The sequence below is a fragment of the Ursus maritimus genome, unplaced genomic scaffold (assembly GCF_017311325.1).
Source record: "Ursus maritimus isolate PB19 unplaced genomic scaffold, ASM1731132v1 scaffold_13, whole genome shotgun sequence".
In the NCBI taxonomy this organism is placed as follows: domain Eukaryota; kingdom Metazoa; phylum Chordata; class Mammalia; order Carnivora; family Ursidae; genus Ursus; species Ursus maritimus.
This window is the reverse complement of record NW_024423675.1, coordinates 56,078,974-56,101,690: the sequence shown is the minus strand read 5'-3', so window position 1 is coordinate 56,101,690 and position 22,717 is coordinate 56,078,974. Positions and strand designations below refer to the sequence as shown.

At 41.9% G+C, this 22,717-nt stretch overlaps 1 protein-coding gene across 1 annotated transcript in view; it reads right to left on the bottom strand.

Annotated features, from left to right (window-relative positions):
• Positions 1-22,717, bottom strand: part of ESR1 (estrogen receptor 1) — a 263,070-nt gene that overhangs the window by 37,538 nt on the left and 202,815 nt on the right. The window contains exon 7 of the mRNA XM_040627968.1: positions 3,894-4,027. Within this exon, the coding sequence (XP_040483902.1) occupies positions 3,894-4,027 (134 nt within the window). The remainder of the gene's footprint in view (positions 1-3,893; positions 4,028-22,717) is intronic.

Sequence of the window (22,717 nt, the reverse complement as noted above, 5' to 3'; positions counted from 1 at the left end):
TTTTTTTTTTTTTTTGTAGAGAGAGAGTGAGTGAGTGAGCATACGCCCATGTAAGCCAGTGGGGGCAGGGGAGGGGGTGGGCAGGGAGGAGCAGAGGGAGGAGGAGAGAGAGACTCTTATGCAGGTTCCACTCTGATGCTTAACCAACTGAGCCACCCAGGCGCCCCTGGACTGGCTCCTTTTGAACCAGAGATTCCTGATTGATGGTGACAGCTGTCATTGACTGAAGGCCTACTGTGTTCCATAAACCACATTCAACATCTTCTATACAATTTTCCTTTTAGTTCACAGTAATGCAAAGAGACGGGCATTATTTTTTTTCCATTTAATAGCTTGAAACTATCTGGATCTGAAAAGGATGATATGTTTCATAATGGCAGAAAGAGCATATAATGAATGGGAACCTTCCATGACTCTTGGTCATGTCCAGCAAATAAAAATCTACTGAAGGACTGAACTGTGCAGTACTTGTTGACAGATCACAGGTTAAAGACTGTGAGAAATGTAAGAACAAGTGTAGATAGTTTATAGGGAAATCAGGATGTACATTCACGAAGAAGCCATCCAGGTTAAATTTAAAAACTGAAAACAAAACCAAAAAACTGTGTCATTCATTTTTGTGTATTTGGCACAAAGTTTCTGAATTATTGAACAAATGAATGCAATCAGTCAACCAATTGACCAAACGCGAGATTATAGGGTACTGGCTCTAAGAACTAAAATAGTCTAGTGAAAGAAAGCGCATTATGGACTTGGGTGGTCGCAAGATTTCCTGAATGAGATGAGGTCAGAGTTGGGCCTGAAGAATTAGAAATGCTGGAATTATCAAGAAGGACTGAAGTCCCACTGGGTAGGAGGAATAGGATAAACAGGCACAGAAAACCCCTTCCTGGTCCCCTGGTCCCCTTCTTTCTGCAGCACCGGCCCTGCCTCTTGCACTGTTCCCTTTCGGCCTTTTTCCCTGAGGTCATCTGCCCTGCTTGAGTTTCCTTCGCTTGAGTTCTGTCCAGCTAGTTCTCGGAATGCCCTGAAGCTGGCATTGATTTTGCTAAAGCATCTCTGGATTAACCAGGAAGAGCAGAAAAATAGTGTTTGTCCTATGAATGATTCTAGGCATTTGTAAGCAATGTAATAAATAATTCTTAATAAGGCATATATCATGATTAATATCTCCCATTCCCAAACAGCTGTGAAGGGGCTTCCCGTGGAAATTTCAGCATTTGGGAGACCCTCCTGAGAGGTGCAGAAAGTCATTCCTAATAGTCCACAAAACAACCTTTCAACTATCCTTGTGCCTCTGCCTCAAAGTCAAGGCCAACATAAACTCAGGCCCTCTCAGACTTTGGTGACGGGGACACAGCACACAACCCACGGCTCCCCCATACACTGAGGGCTTGTTTCCCAGGAATCAGAAAAGCATCTTCCAGCTCAGGCTTCCTGAATTCTTTCCAACTTGGCTTCTGTCAGAGATTCCTGGGAATGACCGTCACTTTGTTCTTTTCCTCGTGACAGGTGAAGAATTGCCCTGAATCGGAGTCATGAATTGGTTGGGTTTTTAGAAAAATCCATAGCTTCAGTTGTGGGCAAAGATTGTTAGGACTGTAGTAACCCTCCTACGACTGACTGCTTTTTGACTCTGAAAAGTCTCCCAGCACCATTGTGTTTCAGTCTTGTCCTCTGATTCTGTTTTTCAGGAACAATATGAGACACTAAGAGCTGTGCTCAGCAGCAGACCTGCTTTTCCAAACAGAGCTCACTTCTGGACTGAAAAGAGTGGTTTCACTTTTTACAGGTTGGGAGACGGCTTCTGTTTTGTTACTGCTTGTGAGCCAGCAGTGCCGGCCTTGACAGAAAAGACACGTAGCCGCCCTGGTATCTCTCTCATGAGAAGGACAACTGTAAACTCTGTCAGCATACAGTGCCTTGTGTTTCCAAAACAGTGTTCTGACCTTTCAAGTGCAATGAAGGAAGCTCACAGAAGCTCCTGAGAAAGAAGGAGAAGAACAAGGATAGCGGAGGAAAATGTGAGGAGGAGTTCGGTGCTGCTCCCAATCCTACGGTGGGAAATATGTTTTGAGATTCTGGGGCCAGTCTTTCACAAAAGACTTTCTTGTGAAGGCTGAATTTGTTTTTACTCTGGGATTTATGGGATTTACTCTGGGTCTATGCATCCAATATTTTGATGACAAAAGTCCTGTCCTTTTTTAATATCATATTTTAAAAACCCTACCCTGTCATAGGAACAGAACAACAATGTAGAAAGAGGCTATGTGGATTTGAAGGGGATATTTTTGGTGACCAAGATCAGAGCATCAACTTGTGAGGATTATATAACTCTGGCTAATTTTCGCTTCCTGTCTGGAGTATTATTTCCTAGTAAAAGTGGGGGAAAAAGTCCCAGCACTTGACAGGCCCGCTTTCCCTGAAGTTAAAAGATTGCCCACAGGAAAGCCGTCAGCAGGCGCCAGCCCTCCACTGAAGAAGGACCAGGTTCAGGACCTGGCACAGTGCAGCCGAGTGGCATTGCTCCCAGAACTCTCTCCCAATAAAGAGCGATTGTGGGATGTGAACCCTTCAGTGCACCGGACAAATGACTGAAATGAAAAGCACAATGCATGTGAGTGGAACCAGAAACTTGAATGGAGTGGTAATCACTTCCTTAGTGTGGGGCACATCGTTTTTCAGGTAACTTCGTTCTGTAATTCAGTCCTTGCCTAATGGAATAGTACAGATTTCCATTTACCAGTTGATAAGTGAGGATGATTACTGTCTAACCATGAAGCGATACAGGTTATTAGCACCGGTGGGGAAGGGACGTGGAAAACGGCTAGGGGAGGCGCGAAGGGGTTGGTGTCCATCGGGCAGAGATGAGACACTGAAAAGAGAAGAAAGTGCCGATGCTCTCTGCATGTGATGAGTACAAACTGTAGTTCAGCTATCGGGAAACTGGAGGCCACACCTGATTCTGAATCAGGCCTAGGGCTTTAAAATAGCTACGGTTTCAATGTGAGAAGGAGGTCTGAGGCATGAAGCAGGGCCAGGGACGGGGGTAAAGATCCAGGCTAAAGGTATCTACCATGCAGCTAACACCCAGCTGTTGAGCTCTGGGTCCCACAGGCTGGATATTTAGGGCTTAGATCCAAATACCGGGGGCCAGGAGGGACACAGTGCTAATTCAGCTGAGCCACAGTTTCCATCTGGGTGACCTGGAGAAACTCTTTACATAATAGGTGACCTTACTGCAAACAAAACACAAAAAACCCTTAACCAGATGCCACTCAGCTAAGCTTGCTCAACGAATCGATCGGAGGGCACAGCTGAATGAGACCCCTTGACCACATGGAAGCTGCTCTTTCAGCTGGACCTGCCCTCTGTGTGTCTCCGTTTTAGGACCAGGTGTTTCTATCTTTGAGCCAATTATATTTGTCACCGAATCAGTTTTGACCAGAAACATGGTCAGTCTCAACTAAGCCTCTTTCCTTATGATCTGGAGCTTGATCTCGGTCACTCGGTCTACTTACTTTCTGACATCTACCACCACCGACCGGCGCTTACAAACCTGTACCACCGGGGCAAAAACATCCACCTCAAACTCAATAAATAAAAGTAATAAAATAAAAACATCCCAACTATCTGTAAAAGGATGTAAATATTTCAACAAAAAGCCATTTGGTTCAGTGTCCAATTTGTGTCCTTCACTCATCGTATCTGACCAGCGCAGGACCCACTCTTTAAGCCGTCTACAATGACAACAGCTTATTTTAAACATGCGTCAGTTGTTTCTTTCAATTTATGATTATGCCTTTGCAACGGCAACTTGTATATGGCTGAAAATACAAATAACTCTTTCTTCCAGTAACCCAGCAGTAAATTCCCCCATGTTATCAACTCACCGGAATTAAGCAAAATGATGGATTTGAGGCACACGAACTCCTCTCCCTGGACATTCATCATACGAAACCGAGATGACGTAGCCAGCAACATGTCAAAGATCTCCACCATGCCCTCTACACATTTTCCCTGGTTCCTATGAAACCACAGAAAAGAAAAAGAAAAAAAATAGTATTAAAGCACAGAAAACCTGGGGCTCCTGGGTGGCTCAGTTGGTGGAGTGTGGCTCTTGATTTTGGCTCAGGTCATGATCTCAGTGTTGTGAGATGGAGCCCTGTATGTCGGGGTCTGGGCTCAGCAGGGAGTCTGCTTGAAATTCTGTCTCTCCCTCTCCCTCTGCCCCTCCCCCTGCTCATGTGCTCTCTCTTGCTCTCAAATAAATAAATCTTTAAAAAAATAAAGCCCAGAAAGCTTTCAGACCCATGATAAGGTTCACATTCATAAAAATCTACTGATTCCAAATCTGTAACAAAAAACTGCAGCCTATTTTCTTCATGGAACATGAACATTCATTTGAATTCTGGAAGGCAAAACAACAACAAAACGTTTTTCCATCAATAAAACATTTCATTTCACATTCTTAGAAAAGACATATTGTTCGATCCCCAAATCTGCCATTTTAAATGCCAAGTTCTTCAAAGAGAACACAGGCAGTACCTTTTCTGACATCAGCCATAGTAACTTTTTTCTGGATAGGTCCCCTGATGCAAGGGAAACAAAAGCAAAAATAAACTACTGGGACTACATCAAAATGACAAGCTCCTGTACAATGAAGGAAACAATGAACAAAACTAAAAGACAACTTACTGAAAGGGAGAAGATATTTGCAAAGGACGTATTCAATAAAGGGTTAGTCTTCAAAATATACAAAGAACTTATACCACTCAATAACCAAAAAACAAATAACCCAATTAAAAAATGGGTAGAAGACATGAACAGCCATTTCTCCAAAGAAGACATATAGCTGGGGCGCCTGGGTGGCACAGCGGTTAAGCATCTGCCTTCGGCTCAGGGCGTGATCCCGGCGTTATGGGATCGAGCCCCACATCAGGCTCCTCCGCTATGAGCCTGCTTCTTCCTCTCCCACTCCCCCTGCTTGTGTTCCCTCTCTCGCTGGCTGTCTCTATCTCTGTCGAATAAATAAATAAAATCTTAAAAAAAAAAAAAGAAGACATATAGCTGGCCAGCAGACATGAAAAGATGCTTGACATCACTGAACATCAGGGAAATGCAAACGAAAACAATAATGAGATACCACCCCACACCTGTCAGAATGGCTAAAATCAACAACACAACAATAGGTGTTGACGAGGTTGTGGAAAAAAAGGAACACCTGTGCGCTTTTGGCAGGAATACAGATTGGTGCAGCCACTGTAGAAACAGTATGGTGGTTCTTCAAAAAGTTAAAAATAGAACTACCTTATGATTCAGCAATTTCTCTACTGGGTATTTATCCAAAGAATTCAAAGGGATAAATGCCCCCTTATATTTATAGCAGCATTTTTTACAATAGCCAAGATATGGAAGCAGCCCAAGTGTCTGCTGATTGATGAATGGATAAAGGAGATGTGGCACAGTTATGCAGTGGAGTATTATTCAGCCATAAAAAGTATGGAATCTAGACATTTGCAACAATATGGATGGAGCTAAAGAATATAATGCCAAGTGAAATAAGCCAGAGAAAGACAAATACCATATGATTCCATTAATATGTGGAATTTAAGAAACAAAACAAATGAGCAAAGGGGAAAAAAGAGACAAACCAAGAAACAGACTCTCACCTACTGAGATGGGTCACCAGCAGGGAGGTGGCTGGGGGGATGGGGGATATAGGCAATGGGGATTAAGGAGGGCACTTGCTGTGATGAGCACTGGGTGATGTATGGAAGTGTTGAATCACTGTATTTACACCTGAAACTAATATAACACTGTATGCCAACTGGAATTAAAATAAAAACTTAAAAAAATATCGAGTTCATCAACCTATGGGTAATCAAAAATGATTATGATTCAGGTAAATGTTTGTGTAAGTATTTATTGATCTGCTACTATATTCTAGGCATGTGGTCATTATGAGAATGAAACAGCCCCTCTACTCTCAATATGCTCAAAACCTTGAAATAATATAATCAGGTTTAACAGACTTGTATTAAGTGCTTCTGAAATACAGGAGGAAGTATAACGAGGGACTGTGGCTGCGCCGGAACCATTTGTGTTGCCAAGGATGACAGGTAAGGATTCGCCTAGTTGGTGGCACTGGAGTTGACAGTTTAAGAAATGAAGGCTTTCATCCAGCAGGAGTGTGAAAGCATCATGGAAGAGGGTCTTAGACATGGAAAGGAAGAGCAGAGTGAAGGACATGAAGCAGTGTGCAAGACATACAAAAGAGACAAGAGATTAATCTGGGAAAGGAGGAAAAGATCAGGTGATAAAGGATGCCCTACGTTATAAAAAAAAATTAGGCTTTTTCCCTGAGCAACAGAGCCTTGGCATCGAGGATTTACCATTAGTAGTTGCAACTATTAAATAAGCAAAGAAAGTACCGGTATCTTTTCCGTGGGGTTGTTGCAGAAGTTCAATCAGATAATACACATGAGAGGAACTCATTCACCTTTTTGTTCACAAGCTGAATTGGGAGCATGCTGTCTTTGAGGGGGACAAGAAGAATTTAAAATATCCTATGCATATGCAAATATCTATTTGTGAAAAATATAATAATTTAAAACATGAACATGAATATTTATTTTTAATTAATATATTTTGTAGTTCTTCATCACCTGTTCTTAACAGCTGCATAACTGTTTCCAATAGCGTAAGTTTCGCACTGAACAAAGTGCTAAAATTTTCTGAACCACTTCTTTGTTGGCTGACATTTCATTTGACTTTAAGTATTTTGCTGTCACAAACATTTCATGCAATAACTATTCTTAGGTTTATGTCTTCAGATACATGTATAAATAGCTAAAGAAAAATTTCTAGGATAGAATTGCCAGATTAGAGACCTTATGCATTTTTAATATTGATAAATAGTTCAAACGTTGCTTCCAAAGAGCTTGTACCAATAGGCTTTTGGTAGAAAAGGCTTTTGGTAGAGCTTATATTGGTATAAGCTCTTTCTCTAAGAGACTTGCTCTTATCCTTTGCTGATAGTTTTCTGTCAGGTTATTAGTCATTTTCACATTGATTCTTAACTGCTCTTTATATATTGTGGTAATTAGCCCTTTGTTCTGTGTGCATTCAATGTTCTTCTACTGGCTTGTCATGTTTTCCTTTTTTTTTTTTTCTGGTGTTTTCTTCGGCAAAATATTTAATTATTACATAATGGACTTGCTAAACTTGTTGTTTAGAATAGTATGTCTTGCTTGAAAAGGTCATTTCCCTTTCAGTAACATACAAAAAATTATCTTATGTTTCCCTCTAGTACAGTTCCATGTTTTTATACTTAAATTTTTCATCTTTTGGGATTTATTTTTTATAACAACTGTACTGAAATACAGTTGCATATCATATCATTCACCCATTTAGAGTGTACAATTCAGTGGATTTTAGTATATTCCCAAAGCTGTGCACCTGCTGTTCAGGATTTACTTTGTGTGACGTATGAGACAGGACTCAGCTTCGTATTTGTCCCAGGCAGCTAGGTAATCTTAACACCATTTATGGAATAAACCTTCCTTTCCATACTGATTTGAAATATGCTGGGTACTTTTAACAAATCCACTTCCTTCTTACAACTGCCCATTAAGGAAGTATTATTTTTGTCGTTGTCCAAATGAGGGAATTAGGACGCAAAACTATTAAGTCAAACCGTATTATCTACCACCAGAGGAAAGAATTCCAACAAGATTTTGTTTGTCTTCCTTTCTCATCCTACTTTAATTCATACTTGCCCAGTATATACGAGGCCTTGTGCTAGACATAAAGGTACAGAGAAGAAAGACATGTGCCTTGTTCATAAAAAGATCCAAACAGGGGAAAGACAGACATGGAGAAAAGACAGGTGCAAGGCCATGGGCTACGTCTCCCCAGAAAAGGTATATAGAGAGAGTCTTACAACTAATGTCAGCCTTCCCACATTTAACCCACATCAACATTGGAGCAATTGCCATAGTCTTCTCAGAGAAAGGTAAATGAGATTTTATGGGAAGTGTTTAGAATGGCATGCGGTACATAGTAGCAGTTATATATAACTATTAGTATGAGATATCTGGATAAACAGAGCCACAGATATCCAGGGAGAGGTTGGCCTTTTTACCTAAAGTATCCAGAAAACAGTTGCCACCGTGCGTTTTGCTTTGACTGTGGCATCTGGGTTCAGGAAGCTCTCTAGAAACAGAGGGGAATCTTTAAAAAGCTACGTTGCTCAACAGGGGGATGAGACAGTGGTCACACCAAAGGGTGACTTGGCCTGAAGCAGGGACAGCATACTACAAGGGAGTGTTTCTTATCCTGAAGTCCATTTTTTTTAAGTAGCACATTTTCTTTCTAGTGAAAAAATAAATAAGGATAGGGGAAAATGTTTGGAGGATGAAGCTTTAAAAATAACAACCCATAGCCAAAATAGAGAAATGTTCCTTTCTCAGTATAAAGTCTCTGTTTACTTAACAGACTGCATACCGGCAGGGAGGAAATCTCAGTGTGGGAGGGAGCCTGCCTTCACCTGCTGTGAGCAAAAGTTCACGTCAGAAACGGAGAAAGTGGAGCCCTAACAAGTCTCCTTTCTTCGTGTCCCTTCTCAACAGTCTCCCACGTTTTCCCACAAGCGTCTCCCTCTCAGCCTCTTCTCCTCAGATATGCTGTTGATTCTCACCACAGCTCTCACCCAAGGGCGGCCCCAGGCTTGCTCCTCAGCGCCCCACAGGAGTCGGAGCCTGAACCCTCAGCAAGGGCACACAGCCACGGCTCCGCGTGAGCGTGTGCGTGCGTGTGTGTGCACGTGTGTGTGTAAGAGAGTGTGTGTGTGTGAGAGAGACTGTGTGACTGTGAATGAGTGTGTGAGAATGAATGTGAGTGTATGGGGATGTGTATGTGTGAGAGAGTGAATGTGTGTGAGAGTGAGTGTGTGTGTGAGAGAGAGTGAGTGAGTGTGAATTAGTGTGTGTGTGAGAATGAATGTGAGTGTATGGGGGTGTGTATGTGTGAGAGAGTGAATGTGACTGAGTGTGTGTGAGACAGTGTTAGTGTATGTGTGAGGGTGTGTGTGTCTGTGAGAGCGAATGTGTGTAGGGGGTATGTGTGAGGGAATGAATATGAGTGAGTGTGTGTGTGAGAGACAGCGTGTGAGTGTATGTGTGAGCATGAGTGTGACACAATGTGTGAGTGTGAGAGAGTGTGTGTGTGAGAGTGTGACTGTGTCTGTGAGAGAGTGTGAGTGTTACGTGTGTGTGTGGGTGGGGTGTTTTCCTTTAGAGGATGTGGAAGGAGCAGACATTAAGTATAAATCATTGAGACATGATAAGAAGACCCTGGGGCTTACCTTCCATGAAACAAACGTGCTTCTCAACTTTGAGGGCTCCTGGGGGAATATTCATTCGAGTGAAGCTGTAATTTTCTAAGCAGTGCTGTAAGAGTCTTGAAGAACTTTACACTGATGTCTCTATAAGAGTAAACTCACTGTCCTTTCAATGGGGAAAACTTACTTTTCTAAACACTTCAGTCAATCCACTATTTGTGTAATAAATTAAAAATATGTGCTTTGAGGGGCGCATGGGAGGCAGAGGTGCGATGGCTGACTCTTTCGGCTCAGGTCATGATCTCAGTGTTATGAGATGGAGCCCCTGAGTCAGGCTCTGCACTGGGCATGGAACCTGCTTAAGATTCTTTCTCTCTCCCTCTCCCTCAGGCCCTGCCCTCTCCCTCTCTAAATAGAAAATAAGATAAAATAAAATAATAAAATAAAATATAAAAAAATATGTGACCCTGAAGATGTAAATCACTAGATGTTGCCCTCTTGGAAATAACTGCCTGGTTGTATGGCATGCGTGGGTTTCCCACAAGTGCTGCTGGCACAGGTGAAAAGACTGGCAACGTAAGCTAGTGAAGAGATGATGTGTCACCCTCAGATCAGGTACAAAACTATGTGGACTTCAAAGGATGGACAGACACTTGTCGCCTGCCTCACACAAATGGACCTTTACTGTCCACTGAAGTTATTATACGTTGGGGTCAGGGCTTCCCTTTCAAAGTCCTGCTGAATTATTCTCTATTAATCTTAAGGGGTCAATCAGACTAGAGCATTTAACTCCATTTCAGAGGGGATGGATAAGTCAACAACACTAGAAGTAGGTGATTACTAAGAATCTGGAGGTAAAGTTACTGCAATAAGACAAAATTAGGCTAAAGCTATGAAGTTCTTCTAAGGTGAAGAAACATGTGGGGTATAAAGACCAAGCTTTATTTTTAAAGGAAGCACAACCTCAGTCATAGATCAGAAGCAGTTTACCAAGCAGACCAGCCTGTGACCCCCACTGTGAGATGTGACAGCCGCTGACAATGAACTCCCCCACCCATTACATCAGTCCGTGTTCAGAGCACCTCAGAATCCCCTTGTGGGGAAATCTTGTTCTGCTCTTTACCCTCTTCTGATGCAGTCCATGTGCACATAAGTAGTGGGAGAAGGAAGAGAACCTGAAAGAACATTTGCCCACGGCACGTCCTGGAAGTTTCTCCTCTATAGAAATGACAGCCGGTTTTTTAGACACACTTAGTTACCTATTCCTCCACATGGGAGATAAAGAGTCCTAATGCAGGTAGGCAGATCAAACATGTCCTTGTATATCTTCCAACATAATCCTACAAAATTCCCCATAGCCTCTCTTTGTATGAAAAGACACTGAATAAATGGAACAGAAAACCCAGGAGATCAATGTAAGACATTTAATTTAGTTGTCCTCTAAAGAAAGTGCAATATGGATACAAAAAGATTACAAATTAAGATGCTGTTTAAATTCAATAGTGGCAAGTTTGGTTGTATTTAAGGAGTTTCTGTACGTTCGATGCCACAAAAGCTCTCAGCACGTGCTCCGAGATGCCGTGATCCCATAAACATTTGTATGATCAGAGGTTTACATATAAAAACTCTTTGGCATGCGGAACAAAATGCTGAAGATGACAAATTATAAGCAATACATCCTGAAAGATGCGAAATTTGAATGGCTGTATCTCAAGGCTGATTACTTGAGATGAAAGTGGTTAAGACTTTGGTGTCTGACTGCCTGGGTTCGCGTCATGCCCCATCTATTTACCAACAATGTGACCTTGAACCAATTACTTAAACTGTGCGCCCAAATGCGCATATAGACAGAATCACCCACATGGGACTGTAAGTTGAATAAGAAATAATTAATCCATTGGGATGTGATGGCTGTTTGATCCAGCAGTTTGCCTACGTGGCTCAATAAAGAAACAGGACTGGATGTGGGGCAGTGCCATTAAAAATGTTTGCTCCCTTAGTGCCAAATAGCAAGAAACAGATATAGCAAGCTAGAAAGCTCTGTCACAACCTTATCTGGTAATGGCAAAATATCTGATTAAGTCGTTCTCTGAAATAATTGGGAATGCAGACCATATACCTGGGGAAGTAGAGAGAGTCGGAGTGATGGTGTGCAGTGGACACTACAGCTGCCTTTAGAAAGTATTACAAAGAGGTGAGCTCAGGCAAGGATTGAATGGTTCTTAAGCAAAACCTAAACAAATGAGGAAATCCCAACGATAGTCTTCTAAGTTGGGAAAAGCCAACTGCTTCTGGCCATGAAATAGTCAGAGATGAAACTGACAAGGATCTGGGTATGAAAGCTCTAGTAGGTTTCTCAGGTTACAGAGTAACTGCGTTCAGAGCACTTCAGGTGGGAAAGGGTGACACTTACAGGGTGTTACCTCCCATCCAAGCCCACTGTTTCAAATAGCCTAAAGTAGTCACCAGTAAATCTGAAGGGAGGGTCCAGATGACAAAGAAGCGACAATTAAGAATAGCAGACCTGAGAACTGAGACTAAGAAAGCACTTCGGTTGTGGTTACAAGAGGATGGAACTGACAAGAGCAAAGAGAAGCCTACTATTTATTTATTTATTTATTTATTTATTTATTTATTTATTTATTTATTTTTGAGACAGCTGTCCTGCCAAAGAAATCACAGCCTGAACTAAAAAACAAAAGCCTTGGAGTGTCTGGGTGGCTCAGGCGGTTAAGCATCCGGCTCTTGATTTCAGCCCAGGTCATTCATGATCTCAGGGTTGTGAGATCGAGTCCCACACCAGGCTCCTCGCACAGTGCAGAGTTGGCTTGAGAGCCTCTCTGCCTCTCCCTCTGACCCTCCCACCCCTCTCCATCTCTCTCTTAAAAAAAAAAAAAGCCTCTGAGTTTTTAAGCCTCCAACCCTAACATTTCAGCTGCTCAACACAGTAAAGTTTATTTTTTTCCTAGTCACTGTCCAATGTAGGCAGCTTCCCTGGTAAGATGACTTTCCCATTCAGGGACCCATGATCCTTCTGACCTCTAGTTCTGCTGTAGAGATCCCTAAAATGTTCCTTACATGGACAGTTGTTGGGGAGAGGGCTGAGGCAGGCACCGAATGTGCGCTAGCAGGAAGTGCTGACAGTTCACCGAAGGACTAGCTCTCTCTCACTCAAGAATAATGGAAAGAAAGAACCTCCCAGAAAGTGAAGCCAGGGTGCATGGAATACAATGGAAAGCTCTTTCTTCCTAGAGAACAGATTCAGGGACTAATCAAAGAACTTTCAGGCTCCTGCCCGTAGACACCTCCTCTTTCTTCCCAGTAGGACTTCACAACTGCTGTGTGAGAGTGACCCTGACTATTCCCTCCTCCCTTTTTTCTCAGTGGGATTTTTTCACCCTTAGTCCAACACTGAATATTAACTGTATCTGTGGGGTGAGGCCGCCAGACCAGGATATCCATGCTCCACGGAGAGGACTGCACGTCACTGAGAAATCGTTCAGTGGATGGACTCGGAGCTGGACTGTTTCCCTAGGGAAGGATTAGTGCGGGTTGTACGTGTGGGAGGAAAGGGTATGGGCAGCAAAGACTCACAAAGACTGCTGTATTCACCAAAACGCATTTCCTTTTTCTCCTGCATTTCCTCCAAGACAACATCTCCCAGACTCCCTTGCAGTTAAGAATGGCCATGCGGCTGGATTCTGCCCAATAAAAAGTGAGTGGAAGTGACTGACATCACTTCTATGATGAAATGGGGAAGAAACAGGTGTGCCTTACCCAGTTCTCTTCCCCATCTCCTGCCCAAATGAAGAGCATTCCTAGAACCTAGTAGAGGGCAGAACCAAAAGTTAGAAGGATCTTGGTCTCTGAATGAGAAGATCACCTATCAAGATGCCCACACTAGACAATGACCTGAGTAAGAAATAAATTTTCGTGTGTTGAGCAGCTGAAATTTTCGGGATATCTGTGGCGACCATTAGCCAGAACCCCACGACATAGACTAGATGCACGAGTCTCATTACTCCCTGCCCCAAGTCACTCCTGACACACTGCTACACAGACACACTTAGGATGTAAAGATATACTTATCTTCTGTAGACATGGCCACTGACTGATCAAAGGGATATATAAGAAATGTATTCTCTGGCACCTTGCTTTATAGATTCTAATCATTTCCAAGTGACGTGATTAGGAAAGATGTCAATGAGTATATGGCATTTGATGTAGGTCTCTAAGGATAGATTGAGTAGGAGGAAGAACATTCCAGACAGATTAAATGGTATCAGTAAAATTTGACAGGTGGGAGTGATGATGGAGTGATGAGGAATCCAGCCAGTAGAGTTTGGTGGTTGTAAGGAGAGACACTTAGAAAGAGGCTTGTCAGCATGTGGCAAGGTTAATAAAAGGCTTAAGAGATGCTATGTAAGGAAAGACCATGAAAAGCTTATCAGGGGGTGACATGATCAAGTAAGTGCTTTGTTATATTTAATTTAGCTTCAGTGTGCAGAGGAGAGTGAGGGAGAGAGGAGAGTCTGGAAAGAGACAAAGAAACAGCAGGCATGAGGAACGAAAAGAAGGCACAAGACGGTGACCATGGTTACAAGGATAAATAAGGGATATTCTGGAAATCTCTGAAGGAAGAGTCAACAGACTTGGGTGAATGATCTACAGTATTGGGCAAAGAAAGGAAGAATTTAAAGACACCTTCGAAATTGTATGCCAGAACGACTGGAAAGATGATGAAAGAAATAGAAAAAATAGCAGAAATAAAGAAACTCAGAAGGCTTGTCATATGCCAGTAGAAGAAAAATAAATTCCCTTAAAAAACATTGAATTTAAAATTTCTCAGGACTAAGTAGAGATAATACGCAGTAAATTAAAAATGTTCGTCTGAAACTTGGGGGAAAGGCCAGGATTAAATATATGAATTTGGACCAGTTTATTCCACTTCTGATGGTGGGCATCTTTTCAAATCAGCACCTCAAAATATATCTCACCTTTTAAATGAGTGCCTAGTATTTGACTTTATTCATATTTATTTAAGTGCTCCCCTACTGATGGGCGTTTATACTGTTTTCCATTTTTTTTATTATTATAATAAAGTTTTTATTATATTATGTCAGTCATCATACAGTACATCCCTGGTTTTTGATGTAAAGTTCGATGATTCATTAGTTGCATATAACACCCAGTGCACCATGCAATACGTGCCCTCCTTAATACCCATCACCGGTCTATCCCATTCCCCCACCCCGCTCCCCTCTGAAGCCCTCAGTTTGTTTCTCAGAGTCCATAGTCTCTCATGCTTCATTCCCCCTTCTGATTACCCCCCTTTCTTTATCCCTTTCATGTACTGTTTTCCATTTTTGGCTACAACAAGCAACGTGCAATTATCGTGCTTGCACATGTATTTACCACACTTGCAAAAGTGTACAGAAAAAATTCTGACACATGTAACATCAGAGTCAAGGAGTAAAAACATGTAAAATTGTAACAAGTATTGCCAAAATGCCTTCCAAAAAAGTTGTACTCACTTGCACTGCCCCAAACATAGCATGAAAATGTCTGGAAATAGAGATTTTGAAGGTGTCTGAATAGAGATGGTTAAAACTGGGAAAGGGGGCACCTGGATGGCTCAGTCAGTTAAGCATCTGACTCTTGATTTTGGCTCAGGTCTTGATCTCAGAATCCTGGGGTCGAGCCCTGCATCAGGCTGCATGCTCCATGGGAAGTCGGCTTGTGAATTCTCTCTCTCCCTCTTCCTCTGCCCCTACCCCTGCTCTGGCTCTTCCTCTCTCTCAAATAATAAATAAATCAACCTAAAAAAAATTTAAAAATAATAAAACTGGGAAAGGGAGTGAGTTCATCATGGAAAGTGAAGAGACAGGCAGACAGACAGATGGAGAGACAAAAGAAACAGGCAGAGGGAGGAAACTGGGAAGCAATATCATCTCTGGCATGGAGCCAAAGTTGAACCAGTCAAAAGAAGCCATGGTCAGAGAAGTGGCAGGATAGGAGGGACCACAATGTTGAAAGTTAGAAGGTGGCCAGGAAAAGGCATGCAGTGGGACAAAGGACAGAGACAGAAGGAGAGAGATATGGAAAATCAAGGAGTGCAGACTTGATCATCACAGGAGAAGGAATGTGTTCTTCTAACTAAAGAATAAGAGAAGAAATAGGGTGAAAAGAGAGAAACTTTGCAGTTACTGTAGAAATAGTATCACCTTACCTGTTTAGCAGATAGGAAGTGATATTAGGTGCAGAAAATATGGGAAAGTCGATTGAGGCTGGACGCTTTGGGACATGAGTGGAAACTGTAAATGCTTTTAGGGCCCTGGGTTTGGGTAAAGCTTAAGAATGCCCTTGGAGGGGCGCCCGGGTGGCTCAGTCGGTTAAGCATCCAATTCTTGGTTTCGGCTTAGGTCATGATCTCAGGGTTGTGACACTGAGCCCCACATTGGGCTCCTCACTCAGTGCAGAGTCAGCTTGAGATTTTCTCTCTCCCTTTCCCTTTGCCCCTTCCCCCACTTGCACATGTGCTCTCTCTCTAAAAGAAATAAATAAAATCTTAAAAAAAAAAAAAAAAAGAATGCCTTTGGGTTTCTGGTCCTTGTGCAGTCTTCTCAAGTCCATTTCTTACTGCCTGCCTTGCAGCTTACACAGCACAACACTTCTGATCCCGTGCAGATGGTCCACAGCATTTGCTTGCGATGTTTGGATTGTCATCCCCATCCCACCCCTTCCTGCCCTTAGATATTTCTTTCTCATCTTTCCAGGCTCAGATACATATCTCCTCTTCTGGGAAGACTTCCCAGACAGCCTACCATTCTCTACTGTGTTGTATAGTCTCCCTCTGTGCTCTGAGAGTCTCCTTTATATCAGTGGTCAGCGAACGCTTTATGTATAAGACCAGAGGGTAAATATTTTAGACTTTATGGGCAATACAGTCTCTGTTGCATGGACTCAACATTTTTTTATGGTGAAAGCAGCCATAGACAACATGTAACCAATGAGCAAGAACATGTCCCAATAAAATTTTATTTACAAAAATAGTAGCAGAGTGGATGTGGCCTATAGGCCATGCTTTGCTCATGCCTGCTGTATATATTGTTTCACATTCAATGAATTTACAGAACTACATGCCCATGTTGGGTGGTAAGAATATAACAATGAGCAGGAAAGGAATGTGCCTGCCTCAAAAGAACCTACAATGCACTTGGGAGGCAGATAGTTAAAAAGAAAAAGAAGAAAAAAGGAGTAATTCGATAAAATTTTAACTAGTGGCATGATGGGGAATTACGTGCTAGAGGAGTGAAAAACAGCAAGCCCTATGTGGGAGAGAAGTCTGAGATGGCGGCAGGACATCCTAATAGATCTCAGAGACCTGGAGCTCAGAAAAACCTATGAGTCTGGAGATTCAGCTCTGGGGGCTGCCACTGGAGAGTGTCTGAGTGCAGAAAGAGAGGAGCGGACAGCATGGTGGGGGAATACTGCCTAAAAGGAAGGCAAGTCTGTGCAAAACACAGAAGAGGTCCAGTGGGGAAGATGAAAAAGAACCAGGGAGGAAGGTGTCAGGAAGTACTGAATAATCTCTACATAATAGTTTAGAGAAGTTAAGGAAGATAAGCATGGATTGGCGCCAGATCAAGAGGGTATCCTGGCTTTTTCTAGCAGTGTTGAGTAGCCTGAGGATGGAAGGGAAGCAAGGAGATGGTGGAGGGGACCCGAAGTAAGAAGATTGACTCTTTAGGCATGAAGACAAGCAGAGGGGACAGAGATTCTAGAGGACAGTTTTGCAGTGAATGATTATGGCCTTAGGATGGACCAGGAGGAAAATGAAATCAGACTGTTTGTAATCAAAGAATAGGAGGTATTAGGTGTCAGGGACAAAGAACGGGTCCAGTAGGAATAAGGGCTAGAGGAAGTAGGAGCTACAGAGAATATACCCTGGAGAGGGAGCTTCTAATTTAAGATACTGCTGGTGGTAGAGTTTCCGGGGGGTGGCATCTCCTCAAGTAGAGAAGAAACCAAATAACTGGAATGTAGAGCCTTAGGAACACTGAGACCAGTGCTCCTGTCACTGTAACAAAGCACAATAGTAAGTAGCTGATTAAGAATTGACAAAGGATCTGTTTTTAAAAATCTCCCAGGGCTCATTTGTTTCTGACTCTTCAAAGACCTCCCAAGTGTGAGGTCTTTTCCTTGTAAGACTATTCTGAACAAGTGCAATGATCTGAAGGCTGCAAGAATAGGCCCAGCAAATTCTCTAGGACAGCTTCTATTTCTCACTCCCAGCCTTCCCTCTGCGCACCCGTCAACACACACACCTCCTGATGTTGGGCCAAATTCCGTGCTTTCTATGTTAGCGTACTTTAACTATCACAGGCTATATGTCAAGGCAAATGAACTAAAAACACGATAATAACTAGCGAAAGATGTTCCTCTTACGAAGAGTACTGTTTAGGTAGAGAATTATAGGAGAAAATGGAATAAAATGAAAACCACTAAGGCAAATCTTAAGAATATGGCCAGAAGACCATTCTCTTAGAGTGATTCTGAGACAGGGAGCTAAAAACCATGTTGTATGACTCATAGAAGGATTGGATTTCAAGAGAAATGAATTTGGGTCCATTTCCTTGAGAAGAGTTGCTATGAGACCGAAAGCCAGGGCTATCTTCACTGAGTGTTTGAGGAATAAATGCACGGAGCAATTTAGCAGCATTTTAGAAATGTAGAGTTCTCAGAAGCCACATTCCAAGTGAAGCCGACCTTGCTGAAGAAGTTGGGAAATGACTCTAAATGGAAAGTTTCCTGCCCTCTGCCTTTCCTAGCTTAAATCCGTATTTAGCTTTGTTGCTGTTGCTGTTTTCATTTGACACATAACCAAGTAACACTGGTGGCTTGTAAATGGACTTCCAATGGAAAGGAGAGAGAAGTCAAAAAGATCCTTTTAGCATAAAGAAGACCATGCACATTGCAATCAAAGAAAGGGGTGAGTATTTCCCTCAGGCGGTGTCCTCAGGATATTTTTAGCTCAAGGAAAAAGTCATTCTCCTTCAGAGACTTGCCTTGCTGAGGTATTAACTCACTGATGACGGAAGCGTAGAAGTGGCTGCTAATAGTTACTAGGCCACCCACACAAATCTAACTCCATACGCAATCCCTTCCAGAATGAAGGCCCTACCCATGCCCTCTACTCATGCCCCAACACAGGGCCTGGAGGACTCTCATTTCCTCCTCATCCCTCTTAATACCAGTCTCCAAGGGTGGGCTCTAGTTGTGCAAAAGCTGTTGGGAGCCTTCCTTCAATCTTGGTGACCCAGTACAGAGAACTGATATATCCATTACTCACCCAGAAGGATTCAGACCCTCCTTGTCCATGCCAGTGCAAATGGCGGTCATGAAAATTATATAGGAAACGTTAGCTTGACCTACTTGAGAGACATGTCCAGATATCAGCTTCCAACACTTAGTCATCTAATGTCCAATTATCTCGATTAAGCTATCTGTCATACAGGAGTAAAACTCTAGGCAACTCTTTGCTACTTACTTTTCTCACATCAAGAGGCCGATTGTCAAAAGAGTTTTTAAGCCAAGAGATATTTTCTAATAAATAGAACACGCCTTACCATGCACTCTTTTCATATGCTTTTGGGTGCTAAAGTGGCAAGAAAGGAGGTTAGAGTTGGTTATCATGAATGTTTCTGTCAGAACGTGTAAAACACACTTCTGAGTTTGAATGGTTTGTCAAAGGAAGATGGAATTCTTTACTTTTATAGATAATGATCCACTTGAGTTTGCTTGTTCAGCGTGTACAGTTTAAGAGCTAAGGAGGTCCCCAGAAAAAAATTCTCTAATGGTTTTGTCTACTGAAATACCTAGCTGAAAAGAGATTCAATCAACCTTTTAAGATACCTACATCAAGTATGTAAAACATAAAGAAGAATACCTCGGTTATTCACTTGTCATCTGGTTGTTTGGAATTATACAAACAAAGAAATTAAGTAGTTGTTCTCCACCATACTTCGAGGAACGGGTTCTGTTAATGGGAGTGAAGGCAAACCAGTGAATTCAGAGAGTGCTATGCTTGGATGTGAGAACAGGGCTTCTGCCTTGGATAAGCCATTCGTTGTTTCTCCATAAAGAAAATATGATTAACACCTCATGTCTTCATTAACCCAATTTTAGTTGCACACTATATTTTGAGTCTATTATATATGTCAGACTCTGTGCTAGACACTACAAACTCAAAGATCAATTTCATTCACATATTCTTTTATTCATTCGGTAAATATTTATTGAGTCAGAATCTACTACTGTTAGAGGCACTAAGGTAGATGCTGAGGGTGTAACAATGGGCAGAACATTGCTCTCCTGCAGTACACAGCTTGGTAAGGTAAACAGTTATTAAGCACACACACAAAACAATAAAATAAAATAAAACTATTGTGATAAATGCCAAGAAAGAAGAAGAGTATGGGGTCAGATGAGAGCATAACTGGGGAACTATGTGAGATAAGGGGAAAGGCCTCTCTGAGGAGGTGACATTTAATTTCGACCCTAAAGAACTAGCAGTTAGACGGGACAAGAACTGGCAAGAGTGTACTGAGGAGAGAGACTCATGTGCTTGACGAGTTTGAGAAACTAACAGAAGTTCAAAATCTGAAACTCTGGAACTCGGTGGTCCCAGACACAAGTGGTCTTAGATGAGACTGAAGAAGCAGCCATAGAAATAGGGCCTCAGGCTTTGATCAACAAGATGGTCTTCATCCCCAGGCCAAGAGAGGCCATGGCACTTTCATGAGAATTCCTGAAAGAATTTAAGAGAGGGGTGACCAAGATTTGTGTTTTCCAAAGATGAGATTCACGGTGTGTGTGTGTGTGGGGGGGGGTATTCCCCCAAGTCTCTATAGCAGGAAGAAAATAAAATTCATATTTCTTAACCTGACCATCCCAGTTGCAAAAGTCCTTATTCACACAAAAATCAAACAAAAGACACCACAACCAGTCATGGCCATTTGAAGGGCCTGTGCACACACAATGCTTTTCTTCCTTTTTCTTTCTTTCTTTCTTTCTTTCTTTCTTTCTTTCTTTCTTTCTTTCTTTCTTTCTTTCTTCTTTCTTTCTTTCTTTCTTTCTTTCTTTCTTTCTTTCTTTCTCTTTCTTTCTTTTTCCTTCCTTCCTTCCTTCCTTCCTTCCTTCCTTCCTTCCTTCCTTCCTTCCCTCCTTCCTTTTTTCTTTTCTTAACGTAAAACCTTAATCTATTCACCATCCTTTAAGACAAATGACACATCTCCAATACAGAGGGTTGGAATTCCAATGACTAAATCAATGACCTAGAATTCTCACAGGGATCCTAGCCACTCATTCAATTGGGATTTATCAGGGTCTTATTCAATCCCAAGCACTTTGCAAGTTAGTCAAAGCCCCTACTTTCCTGAAGCTTCCACTCAAGTGGTAGAGGCAGGTAACACACAAATAAATATAGAGAAGAGAATCTCCGACTGTGGTAAGTGCTTCTAGGAATTAAAACAGAGAACAGCAGGCGAATTGGTAGAGGGCCACCTTTGCTAGCTTGTCCTCAAGGAGGTGGCATGGAACCGAGGCCTGAGTACAAGATGTTTTGAGGCAATCCAGATTCCATTTTTAGAAGAGAAATGTTTTGTGTGTTTCATTAGGATAAGAAATAGAACAAGGTAGTTATTTTAATGGTTGGTTTTGAGGTTAGAAAAACCTGTTCTGCCTTTGAAATCCAATAAGGAAGACCAACAAATGCAAACCATTTTGCTAAACAATCCAAGAAACTTGAATTAAAAAGTAGACTCAGAAGTGACCTGAGCACTATCTTCCTCTTAGAATCTCAGGCTTTCGGTACTGAAATTGGAACTGTAACCATTAAGAGAGGCTTCCCCTCAAAGCCAGTTCACAAACTAGGCCCATGAACGGAGTCAAGAAGATACCAGGACTTCTAAGCTCACATCTGAAACAATCCTGTTTCACTGATTATTGTTCTTTAATGTTTACCGTTCTTTTGGAGTTAACTTTTGCTTCCTTCATCCTTTTTGTCTTTTATTATTGACAATCTTTGCCTGGAGTTCACTATGTAATTTCTGTTTTCCAATAACTTCATGTAACGCTTCTAAATCTAAGTTTTAATCAGATAAAAATTTGGACATAAAACAAACATATCTATTTGAAGAAGGGCAAGTGATACTGAAAACTCTTTCCAGTGTCGTGGGGGGAGTGGATATGTGTCTGCCAAGTTATTGGCACTTGTTTCTTGTAGATCTCACATTTAGGTGCTCAGAAGTGTATTTTTAAATTTTCCTTTCAATTTTGCTAAAATCTGAAAAATGCAGTCATCTTGCACTGTGCAACAAGTAGTATGATGTAACTAGTAAAGAGCACTGTACCAGGAAAAGTGGACTTGAGTTCTTGGCCCCTCTCTGTCAGGAGATGGCTGTGCAACCTTGGGCAAATCCCTTAACCTTTATGGAATTCCATTTCCTCATCTGTAAACAAGGAGGCTGGACCACATCAACGATATTCGAATCATTTTTTAAAGTGGTGCCCTTATTAAATAAAATATGTGACACTCCAATTATCAAACAGAATAAAGTGCATCTGCTTTGGAAGAACTGTGAGCATGTCTCACAGACCCACTCCTTCCTTTCCTTCCTTCCTTCAAGGCCACCCCTTGGTCATCTCCTTGGAAAGACCCACAGAAGACAGTTTGAAGAACACCACCCTAAGCCTCAAAAGCTATTTCAGTTCTTAACTAATGATTCAGTGACTTTGTAAGTGCCAATGAGGTAAGTCTCCAAAATCATACCTCATTGACTCAAGATTTTGTAGATTTACTAACATCTACAAAAAGGTAAAAGTACTTATTTACTCATTCTCTTGAATTACCTTGCTCCACTTTTGGTAACCAAACTTCTGAAAATACTGTTACTCTTATCTTAGCACCAACAAAATCTCACAGATTATGCCATGATGTGATTTGGTTCCACTACCAAACTAACAATAATGACACAATAACAGTAAAAGCTAACATTTATTCTCTTCTTACTGTGTGTTAATAAGCATGGTACAAGCGCTTGACATCCACTCATGAATCCTCATCAAGCTCCATGAAAAAGGTACTATGATTATGGAAAAAGAAATCAAAGCACAGAGAAGTTAAACGACTGCCCCAAGTCACAGGTCGTTGGTAGCCAATCTGCAGTCTGGCTCCAGAGCCTGGGCTCTCAGACATGACACAGAATAGCCCCTCCACAACCATCCTCTTCTCTGGCTAGGCTCATGTTCATGAGCCTTTCCTCTCTGTTGTGCCCTATTCCATGTTCAACCCTCCTAAACGGCCTCTCTGGG